Source organism: Podarcis melisellensis (genome assembly GCF_964234715.1).
Source record: "Podarcis melisellensis genome assembly, chromosome: 1".
NCBI classification, from domain to species: Eukaryota; Metazoa; Chordata; class Lepidosauria; order Squamata; family Lacertidae; genus Podarcis; species Podarcis melisellensis.
Window position 1 is genome coordinate 31,170,094 of NC_138528.1, and position 12,280 is coordinate 31,182,373.

General features: G+C 43.6%; 1 protein-coding gene across 2 annotated transcripts in view; it reads left to right on the forward strand.

Annotated features, from left to right (window-relative positions):
* SYNDIG1L (synapse differentiation inducing 1 like) overlaps nt 1-11,877 on the forward strand; it is a 94,869-nt gene extending 82,992 nt beyond the window's left edge. For both annotated transcript variants that reach the window (XM_081915550.1, XM_081915549.1), the window contains exons 3-4: nt 790-927; nt 10,054-11,877. In XM_081915550.1, coding sequence (XP_081771676.1) covers nt 790-927; nt 10,054-10,212 — 297 coding nt within the window. In that variant the 3' untranslated portion in view covers nt 10,213-11,877. The remainder of the gene's footprint in view (nt 1-789; nt 928-10,053) is intronic.
* Nucleotides 11,878-12,280: the final 403 nt, after the last annotated feature.

The window sequence follows — 12,280 nt, forward strand, 5'->3', positions numbered from 1 at the left end:
AATTAAGGGTCTCTTCTGAAACAAGTGATTTGAGGACATCTTTGTTGAGCTGGCATAATGAGGATACCAGCTTCCTCTAGGGTTCCTATTTAACCATCCATCTTATTTATCCAGCTCAATTATGTTTGTATGGATTATTTGTTTAGTGCATTCGTCAGTTGCACATTTTTTTGATGTTGTGTTTTAGGATAAGCATGTTGTAAGACAAGATACATATAGACATATAGAAGAATGCCAGTAATGCATAGATTGCTGAAAACCACCAGTTTCTTACTCCCAATAGTCTCACCGAAGTCCTACTGAGGTCTATGAAATACCTGCCAGACCACTCCAGATTAAATGGTTTGTGGACTGAAGCCAAGAAGATTATTCTCAATCAGCATACTAAGCAGTACATCTGCTGCCTAATAGACATCAAGTATTTTCAGTCCGAAGTCGGGGAAGTATGGTGATGATTGAGGTGGTGCCCTGTATATAATCTCTGTTGGACATCCAGTTCCCAAAAGATAATTCATATTAGCCACTGTTCCTTGGCAGATAAACATCCTAGCTCATAGAGGCTGACTCTGTATCGCTTGAATGTGTGATGGACTCGTCCCGCCGACACTCCCATCACAGCGCTTCCTGCCCCATGAAGTTCATCTGCCTGCTGCTGTATATCAGGAGAGAAAGTGTTGTCACAGCAGCAACATCAAACATGTGTAGTGTAAATTGGTTACATGTTCTGCTGCTGCTGAATACTCTGTGGGTCAGGCTTACAGTGTGCCATTGCCTTGATTTGCTTTCCAGAGTGACTCCTCCAGTGACAGCGAGAGTGAAGATCATTTTCTGATGCTTCCCCCACGAGACCACCTGGGCTTGGCAATTTTTTCAATGCTCTGTTGTTTCTGGCCTCTGGGAATTGCTGCTTTCTACTTTTCTCAAGGGGTAAGAATTTGCGTGTGCTGATGTTTCCTGCTATGTACTGTGTTCTTCTTGTCTTAGGGAACTATTTTATAAAAGGCCTGTCAGGGCTGGATTCACTACTGTGCCAAGTATATTGCAGTCCCACCCAACTAGGACCCCTGCTAACATGAAATTATCTGGGAAGTTGCTGGGGTGTGGAGTGTGTGTGTGTGTGTGTGTGTGTGTGTGTCTAGCTACCTAATGCCAACCCAAAACATGTCGGTGCTTGATGGAAAAAATGCAAATGTCACTCCATATTTTACTAAAAATTTCCACCACAGGGAAATTTTTGCCACCATTCATCCCTCACCTCACCCTTTAATGCTACCCCCAAATTTTTCCTCATTCTATCAAATGATAGGGCTGTTCTTGTATCAGGCTCAAAACAGTGCTTGGATCCCCATCACATGGCAAAGGAGCAGCGTCCATGTTGTCATGAAGGATACCCAGCATCAGAAGCCGACAGGATTTGCTCTCTGCATTGCAGCGCATTTCAAGTGCGACTTATGGGAGTGCATGGGTGCGTGGCTTTATGTGTGAAAGTCACGTGGAACTCAACTGATAGGTCCTAATAGAATCAACTGTTCTTTAAAGCAACGCTGAAACCTCACAAGGTAACTGTAAGCACTGCTATTCCCAACCTGTAAGAAAAAGAAGCTGAACTATCCAGAAGGAAAGATGGATCGGACTGTTGTACAGTGGTACCTCGTGTTACGGACGGGATCCGTTCCGAAGGCCTGTCCGTAACATGAAATGCCCACAACATGAAATGCCCGCAGGTGCGCGGCACAATTTGGTGCGCATGCATGAAGTGTGATTTAGCGTTTCTGCGCATGTGCGAGCGGCAAAACCCGGAAGTAACCCATTCCAGTACTTCCGGGTTGTCACGGGACGTAACGCGAAAGTACGCAACACGAGGTATGACTGTACATTGAATAGCTGTGCAAAAAAGAGTTTTTGGCAAGTACAGCCTTTCCACTTTTATTCACAGGTTAAATTTTCTATACTGTCAAGATTTTTTTTAAAAAATCACGGCAGTAAGCAGCATAAAATCAATCATGAAACTACATTTGTAAAACCAGGCCACTGTGAGAACAAGATACTGGACTAGATGAGGCACTGGGCTAATCTAGCAGGCTCTTATGTGCTTAAAAGACATCACAATACTCTAGATAACATTAATACATCAACGAAGCTGGATCACCTCTAAAGGAAAGGTGAACAGAAGAGTTTGAAACAAGTGCCTTAATGTCAATACTGCAGGTGCTTACCTGATGCTCCCTGGAAGCACATTCCAAAGGGTAGGTGCCACCACACTAAAGGCCCTGTTTTTAGTGAGGAGCAAACTTGAAGAGCATAAAGCATACAGCACTAGTAAAGAATGTCTCCCCCAAGGATTAAATTGGCCAGGCAAGATAACGGTATTCCCAGAAATAACCCATTGCTCAGAGCTTTATATACCCATAGCAAAACCTTAAAGTTGCCCTAGTAATGTATTAGTAGATAGCGCAGATCTTCCAGCACAGGAGTTACAAAGAACACGCACTTCAGCAGCCTTGCTGCACTATGGCATAATCACAAACATATCTCTGTTGATCATCCCTCTTCTAACTGTTAAAGGTTACAGGAGCCCACTCTCCTTTTGCTTCTGACTGCTCTCCTTGTAAATGAAACACGTTTCTGCATTTTATGTAGTTAAAGAATATATGGCCTGCCGTCTGACAAATTGTCAGAGTAACTGAAATAAAGTGTATTCCAGCAAACTACAGTCTACTCAGAAGGTAAACCTGAACTTCAATCACATATCCGAATGGAGAGAGGGATGGAGAACATTACATGCAGGAAGGGAGCAGGGCAGACAGAGAACTCCACATACAGCCAAGCACATTTTACAGCCACCATCTCAGGAGAATTTATTTTCACTGTTCCCGGCACACACACAAAATGCTATTCCTTAAGCATTATTTTTGGCCGTATATCAATCCCCCCTGCTACATCACTCCAGCCACAGAATGACAAAGCTCTGTGACAGATGGCCAAGAGTCTTCAACATGGTCAGTGAAAACTTGTCAGCAGCAGTGGTGCTCTGGCGGGGGCACAGCTCTGGGCCTTTTTTCAGAGGAGGAGCAATGACATCATCTCCCGGAGTGCCAGGGTAATTGATCGACTTTCCTTGCTCTAAGAAGAGAATGAGGTGATGATGAGCCTTACAAGTTTTACATTTGTCTTTGACAACTTAGCAGTAAGGAAGTCAGAGAATAATCATGCAGAGGCTCTAAAATGCTTTCGTTTTCTTTGATGGTGTTCCTATTTCATACCAATGGTTTAAGTGGTATAATTTCAAGATTTTCTAATTAAAAGCTAAATGTTGCACTTCAGCTGTCTCAATGCATTTTACAAGTTATTAAAGCTCATTGTGCTTTACAAGCTGAATCTCTATGGTCAGAAATAAGCACCAGTGAGTTCATTGGAGCTTATTTCTAAGTAACTATGCATGGAATTGCAGTCATGCTACAGAGAATAGTAAGATGGGTTATCTTGTCTTAAGTCTAGCTAGGAACCTGCAGAAGCACACACCCTTGTGAGTATGGGGCAGTGGTGAGGAACCTGTGGCCCTCCAGAAGTTGTTGGACTCCAGCTCCCATCAGCCCCAGCTAACATGGCCAGTGAACAGGGATGATGGGAGCTGCAGTTGAGTAACATATGGAGGGCCACAAGCTTCCTATCCCTGCTAACATGGCCAGTCATAATGAGATGCTGTTCTTCAAAATTTACCGCTACACCATATTTCAAATACAGCCTCACCAGTGATTTACACCGTGATATCAAATTTTCCCTGTATTTAGTCCAGAAAAGGAAATAAACCTGCCAAACACATCCAAAAAATAGCTTGTAAATCACATTATGATTATCCAATATTCAAAGTCTTTCTTCCTCTCTCCTTTCAAGTCTCAAAGCTGACAATGTAGCCACCCTGGCTATACTCACTACAATAGATGGGCAGGATATACAACTGCTTAAATAAACAAAAATATTGTATTCAATAATTGAATGGCAATTCTGTTATTCTTTTTCACCCTACGTCATCACCCAATTCTTCCCTGCTCTGACAATGCTCTGAGCTTGGTCTCATTCACAAATTTCACCAGTAGCCACCAGTTCTTCTCCTCAGGATCCATAATGAATAGGGAATGTGTCTTTCAATAGTAACTGCAGAGGAAGTTCACTTGTCAGGAAGCTGCCCTATACCAATTCAGACCATTGGTGCATTTAGCTCAGTATCACCTTTACTGAGGGACGCGGGTGGCACTGTGGTCTAAACCACGGGGCCTCTTGGGCTTGCCGATCGGAAGGTTGGCAGTTCAAAGCCCCGCAACGGGGTGAGCTCCCATTGCTCTGTCCCAGCTCCTGCCAACCTACCAGTTCAAAAGCACGCCAGTGAAAGTAGATAAATAGGTACCACTGTGGTGGGAAGGTAAATGGCGTTTCCATGTCACGGTGTTCTGTTGCGCCAGAAACGGTTTAGTCATGCTGGCCACATGACCCAGAAAGCTGTCTGTGGACAAACACCCACTTCCTCGGCCTGAAAGTGAGATGAGTGCCACAACCCCATAATCACCTTTGACTTAACCATCCAGGGGTCCCTACCTTTACTAACAGTGGCTCACCAGAATTTCCTTTCCCCCAGCCCTTCTTGGAGATGCCAGGGACTGACTTTCTGCATGCAAAGCATATGTCATGGGCCTTCCCCACCCCTCCAGATTCAACGCTTGCCCTTCACATTCAGCACAACTCTTTGTCTGATTCCCCTTTCTCACCCATCCTTTCCAGTTTAAGCAGTAAAATTCCTTTGCTTGGCTGAGATCCAAATCAATTATATCAACTACTTTTTCCTAGTACTGTAAATAATCTCTGTAGAGAGCGCTAAGAAACCTGTGGCCCTCGTAGGATGTTGCTAGGCTCCCATTATCCCTGAACATTGGCTATGCTACCTGGGGTTCTTAGAAGTTGGAGTCCACAAGTATCTGGTTGGCTACAGGTATCCCTGTCTCTACTGTAGAGGAAGTACTTTAGAAGACTGTCCATTACATGATTACACCAGTGGTTCTCTACTGACCTCTGTTGCGCTACATTGTAATCAAACTCACCCAACAGAAGTGGGATTCAGAATGAGCAAGGTGTGAATAAAATATTATTTGTGTGTTTCAATAAAGACTCATTTACAGCTCACTTTTATTTTACTTATAGGATTTCTACCACCATCTTACCACATCTAGCTTCAAGGCAGCTTACAATACAAAATTAAAACTTTTTTATTATTTTTTAAAAAAATCAATAAAAACAATAAAAACAGCAGGAGAAAATAACACAGCTAAAAAGCTAGGGGGGAAATGAATTAAAATAGGGTGCCTATTGTAGTGGCTTCTAGATCTTACTGGACTCCAGCTTACAACAGCCTCAGCCAGTATGGCGAAAGATGACAGCAGTAGCTCAACATCTTCTGGAGGTCACTGTGGCAAAGTTATGGCTTGCCCTAACCTGTTCCCTTACAGATAGGTAGCCGTGTTGGTCTGCCATAGTCAAAACAAAACAAAATTCCTTCCAGTAGCACCTTAAAGACCAACTAAGTTAGTTCTTGGTATGAGCTTTCGTGTGCTATCTGAAGAAGTGTGCATGCACACGAAAGCTCATACCAAGAACTAACTTAGTTGGTCTTTAAGGTGCTGGTATCTGAAGAAGTGTGCATGCACACGAAAGCTCATACCAAGAACTAATTTAGTTGGTCTTTAAGGTGCTACTGGAAGGAATTTGTTTTGTTTTGAATGTTCCCTTACGATACTCAAATTCTCTAGACCTCCCTCACATCCCCAGTCCAGTGCAGAAGCTGAGGACAGATTGTGGTCTGGTAGGATAGAAAGACCACTGTGACAGGAACTGACACTATTGCAACCCCATCTCCCAACTTTTAACCTTCTTAGCTACTGTAGTCTCTCTGATTAGCTGCTGGGAGCCATCTGTCAATTACAACCCACTTGGGTCAAGATCCCTTTAAAGTAGCATATTGCTAACATTTCTTTGTCCCTTATCCTACAACCAGCTCCGGAAGCTACCAACTTGAATGATAACCATAGGAGTAAGTTTTGCTATGTTCGCTTGCTTACGGTAGGATCATCTAGGCCAGTACTGTACATACTCTCTGTTTCCCCACTTTCCCTCCTTTTTAAATACTCCTCCATAATAAACTGTTTAATTGGATTTCTGAGCTACACTGTATTCTGGAAACACTCAGTGCCTATTTTTCCCCTTATGTTACTGAAACTGGACTATGCCACTGATCTAAAGTTCCTGGGAGTGCAAGAGGGATGATGGGCTAAAATTGCCAGGTAGGAGACAGATTTCTGCTGGCAGTCCCCTTACTCCCAAGACAGCCACCAAAAGGTAGTAGGTATTTTGCACCCCTTGCCCCAGGTGGCAAATAAGTGGCCGGGAAAGAAAGATGTAGGATGGGTCACCCTTTGCTAGTAAGTGGTTGGGTCTGGCCATCCTTCACAGGCACCACATTGGTTATTATCTCTGAATCAAAACATCAAAATCATGAAAAGCAAAAAAGTGCCACAAATCTTAAAAGCCATTTAAGGCATGAGAGAAAAGGGATTTTTGTCTGTCACCTAAAACAGAGAGGTCAAAGAAGACATCAGTTTCATCATGTGTTTAGAGAAGGGATTCCAAAATTTGGTGGAACCAACCCCAAAACAAAAGCCAATTAAGAAAGCCTGACAACACTAGCAAAGAGAGGAAGAATTCTTAATAGTAACACTGTTAATTATAGGAAAAGAAGAAGAATAACAAATAATTGCTCTCAACTCAAGACAATAAGGAATTTCGTAGTAAGCGAGCAAGCAGAAGTATTAGAATTGTTGGGGAGAAATGTTTTGAAGAGGGATGAATCCATGCTTGCCAGCAGCACAAAAGCATTAAGCTTTAGGGAATTACGTGGTCCTTTTGAAAGCTTTTATGCAGCTCGGAAATTAAGCAGTAAGATAACAGGTAGGATTAAACGCAAACAGGACCACAATGAGGCACACTTTGAAGGGACGACGATAACTGGTTGTAGGAGCTTGTGAATCAGCCCCTTGTGAGTCAAGAACTGTGATGTTGGGGTCGTGAGCACAATCTCCCCCAGGAGGAAACCATCATGCATACTGGAAGGTGCTGAGGGCTGTGGTGGACTGGAGCTCCAAAGCAAGGAAGGCAATCTATGGCAAATGAGGCAGCAGCCTGCCCAGTGTTCTGCACCAAGAGCTAAAGAGCTGCTACTCTTGTTGCCATAGCAACTGGAGCAACAGAAAGTAAGATTGACAGGTGGGAGCAGCAAGGCAAGTAGCACCATGGCAACAGAGATGTATCATGTGGCCCCCTCCGAACTTGGAAGGCACAAGGGGATGTAGAGAAATATGGGGATTGCCTGAAAGTATTCAAACCTTGGAATCTTTAAAGGCAAACGTGCGAAGGCTAAAGCAGATTCCTCAATGATGCTTGGGGTGCCTAGGAGACTGGAGGGCAAAGAGGAGGAACACAGTGAAGGCAATCCTCTCCCCATGAAAACTGTGGGAAGCAGAGGCGGGTCCTCAGACTCAAAAGCTCTTGACGCCTGAGCTATGCAAAATAGAAGCTGAAGGGCACATTTACAAAACTTTTTTAAAAAAACAACAACACCCTCTTCCACTTTTGGTTCAGCATTTTAGCTCAGGAGAAGATTCCTGGTAAAGTAGTTGTACAGCTGGCATGGGGAAGCCCCCTATTGACATTGTCCCCTGTAGGCACAGTACAGATTTGCTTAACACAAATTTGGTTCCGGAGAATCCTGTGTGGACATGGCCTCAGAGATACTAAATTGTGAAGAAAAGGAAAAACCTATAACAAGCAATGAGCTAACGAAGTGTTCTTTGTTCTCACTGGCTAGCTCAGTGAATTTGGGTCAGCTTATCTCCAAGGAAATATCCAGAAGAAGCAACATAATACAGTCACTGAAGGGATGTACAAACATAAACACATTGGATCAGACTAAAATAGAACATTATGCATCTTTTTTTCCTCAGCAGTGGCTAACCAGATACCTCTGAAAGTTCACATGCATGTATTGACCACCCAATAATGAATGTTCCCTGGGTGGTTTACATGTAATAATTAAAACCACCAACCATGACTCTCATTGAACAAATTGCTGTAATATAATATTTACATTACATTAGATTACATTACACGGTTGGAGGCTGGATGGCAGCTAATGGGTTGAGGTTGAATCCTGACAAGACAAGAGTCCTGTTTTGGAGGGACAGGGGGCAGGTGGGTGTGGGGGACTCCATGGTCCTGAATGGGGCAACTGTACCTCTGAAGAACCCCTGCAGCCGGGAGTCATTTTGGACTCACAGCTGTCCATGGAGGCACAGGTCAATTCTGTGTCCAGGGCAGCTGTCTACCAGCTCCATCTGGTACACAGGCTGAGACCCTACCTGCCTGCAAACTGTCTTGCCAGAGTGGTGCATGCTCTAGTTATCTCCCGCTTGGACTACTGCAATGCACTCTACGTGGGGCTACCTTTGAAGGTGACTCGGAAACTGCAATTAATCCAGAATGCAGCAGCTAGACTGGTGACTGGGAGCGGCCGCCGAGACTATATAACACCGGTCCTAAGAGATCTGCATTGTTTCCCAGTACGTTTCTGAGCACAATTCAAAGTGTTGGTGCTGACCTTTGAAGCCCTAAAGGGCCTTTGCCCAGTATACCTGAAGGAGCGTCTCCACCCCCATTGTTCAGCCCAGACACTGAGGTCCAGCGCCAAGGGCCTTCTGGCAATTCCCTCCCTGTAAGAAGCAAAGTTACAGGGAGCCAGGCAGAGGGCCTTTTTGGTAGTGGCACCTGGCCTGTGGAATGCCCTCCCATCAGATGTCAAAGAAATAAACAACTATATGACATTTAGAAGACATCTGAAGGCAGCCCTGTTTAGGGAAGTTTTAATAATTAATAATGATGATGATGATAATAATAATAATAATAATAATAATAATAATAATAATAATAATAATAATTTTATTTATACCCCACCCTCCCCAGCCAAGGCCGGGCTCAGAGCAGCTTACAAGCAATAATAAAAACAAGTTGAATGAATTCAGCTTAAAAACAAAATTAAAATATTAAAATGTAGCCGCCTCGCAGGAGGAGGAAAAAAAAGAAAGAAAGGGAGGGAGGGAATCAAATTGGCTCCAAGCTAAAGGCCAGGCGGAACAACTCTGTCTTACAGGCCCTGCGGAAAGAAATCAGATCCTGCAGGGCCCTGGTCTCCTGAGGCAGAGCGTTCCACCAGGCCGGAGCCAGAGTTGAAAAGGCCCTGGCTCTGGTTGAAACCAATCTAACTTCCTTAGGGCCCAGGACAACTAGGGTGTTGCTATTTATGGACCTTGAGGCTCTCCGTGGGGCATACCGGGAGAGGCGGTCTCGTAGGTACGAGGGTCCTAGGCTGTGAAGGGTTTTAAAGGTCAAAAGCAGCACCTTAAATCTGACCCTGTACTCTACCGGGAGCCAGTGCAGCTTGAAAAGCACTGGGTGAATATGCTCCCATGGCAGAGACCCCGTGAGGAGCCTCGCTGCAGCATTGTGCACCCGCTGGAGTTTCTGGGACAGCTTCAAGGGCAGCCCCACGTAGAGCGAATTACAGTAGTCAAGCCTGGAGATGACCGTTGCATGGATCACTGTGGCCAGGTCGGGGCGGGAAAGGTAAGGGACCAACTGCTTGATGCGGCGAAGATGGGAAAAGGTTGAAAAGGTTAAAACAACTGATGTTTTAATGTATTTTTAACCTTCTGTTGGAAGCTGTCCAAAGTGGTTGGGGAAACCCAGTCAAATGGGCAGGGCATAAATAATAAATTATTATTATTATTATTATTATTATTATTATTATTATCATCATTATCATTGTTATTATTATACATTAACACACAGTTTTGAGGAAGACAAAAGCATTCTCTTTTCATGAAAAACAGCTGATATTATTAGCCTTTGAGGCTATTGTCCATTGATACAAATAATGTATTTATTGTTTGTTTCCAGACGAGTAAGGCTATCTCCAAGGGGGACTTTCACCTGGCAAGTTCTGCTTCCCGGCGTGCACTATTCCTTGCTGCGCTCTCTATCACCATTGGCACAGGAGTGTATGTTGGAGTGATTGTAGCACTGATTGCTTACCTATCTAAAGGTGGCCACGTATAGTAAAGAATCTCTGCATCAGATGGATAATTCTCTCGGATTACACACTTTCCTATGAAACACAGGACATTATGCTTACAAGGATTTCTACAGAGCACTCCCTAAACAGAGATCTGTGCTCATACAGACTGTCTGTGTGGGCTCCTTCCTTTTTCTGATAAAACATATACTGTGACCTACTTTGTATCACGGACTGACAAGCTAAAAGCAGGGGGAGAGATCAGACTGAAAATCCTGGATTTTGAGACTGTCGGGAACAAAAAAAGGGAATAGGACAGTTTTTCAAATGTTGTCTGCAGGGTGTTTTCAAACCAATGTCCATGTGTGCTAGACCTGGTGTTTGTGAAGTCCAGTCACCTGTCGGATCTAAGCCCCTGCCTACTCAGGGCGCACAGTGAAGAGGAAGGCTGGGGAAGATTAAAGTCTTTCTTTTGGGAGATAGGACTGAAGGCTACACGGTGACAGCAAACAGCATTGTCAAGATATTTGCATTATTATGCCGATGACAAGACTTGCAACATCAAATGCTAATAATTCACCCTTGGGTAGCTGGTAGCAGCTACGTGCCATAAAAGTTCTCTTTCAGAGGCTTTGTTCATATAACTTGCCCCTCTGCCTACAGCTCCTGTATGAGGCTTTCCCTGCCGCCACAATAGAATAAGATGGCCTTGGAGAATCACGCCCAGCCATCACTTTCAACCTGAGATACACACCTGCTTTAAATAAGACAATTATTACAGTTACTATAACCAAGCTCATTAAAGGGGCTTGAGAAAGTCCTCATGGGCCTTCCAGTTTTTAATTATATTTTGACATGTGCATTACACTGTCACTCAGGATAGCTTAACATAACCATTTTGACATGGAAAAGTCACCCCAACGTGGTGTGGTTTGATCACTTTTGATCACATCCAGAATGTCATCCTTAGCCTGTGGAGGCAAATGGAATTGAATGGATAAGACGTTGTAGTGATCAGGTAGTTCTGTGTAAAAATGGTTCTAGAGCTACCATTATTCTCTCTAGATGCAATGGGAGCTTTCTTGTGCCTGTTTCTGTGCAGACACTTATACATCTGAGGCTGTAATCCTATATTCACTTAGTTGGGAATAAGCCTTACTGAACTCAGTGAGACTTACTACTGAGTAGGTACATATAGGGTAGGCTCATAAGTGGGAACGCTTGAATTTTAGCCAATTTAGTTGTGCTGTGCCCAGTTATCCACCTATTTATTTATTTACTAAAAGCCAGACAGTGCCCGCAGAGTATTGAACTGCCATTAAGCAATTGGTGATTCTGCAAAGATAGATTTGAAGTAAACGCTAGGCTAAGCTGGCCCTTATCCATCTATTTATGTATTTATTTTAAATTTGTATACCGTTCACAACATAAAATTATAATATAAAAAACACAAAATACATAGTAAAAATAAGGGCAGTGTAGACACTGAAGTCATTTGAACTAGAACAACTCAAATCCATGGGACTGCCTTGCAGGGGCTCTGTTCGTACCTGGCAGGAAGAACACAGAAGGTGCTTATAGTTAAATGTTTGTAATCTCTTTCCTGTGGGGTGCTTTGGCACTCTGTTCTGGTTCAATGTATGCATGTATTTGTTAAGTGGGGTCACTGGTTTGAAAATTACATCGAGTGTTCTATCTTCTTGTCTCTATGCCAGGCTTAGGTCTCGATTCTGAATCTGTGCTTGGGCCTTAAGTGTGAATTGAATGTGGGGAATGTCATGAATATGTTCCAAAGCTTAGCTGCAGTAGAGCTGACCAGCAGTACTCCAGTATCTGCACTTTCAGCCAATATATTTCTGGGCACAATTTGTGGTGCTGGTATAAAACCTCTTCCCATCTAAACCTATGAGGTCTTTATGATATCATGGGGATGTTAGGCTGAATGTGGCATTCTTACCTGCAACAGGCTGACTGACTCTCTCTGAGTTCATCTTCTCTGGTTGTGACATTTCCTCTTAGTAAAAGCCCATCCATGTCTGAACCTTTCACCTTTTGCAAATAGTGTAAGCCATTGCTATTCACACAAACATTTGATAGCTAGGGATGTCCATA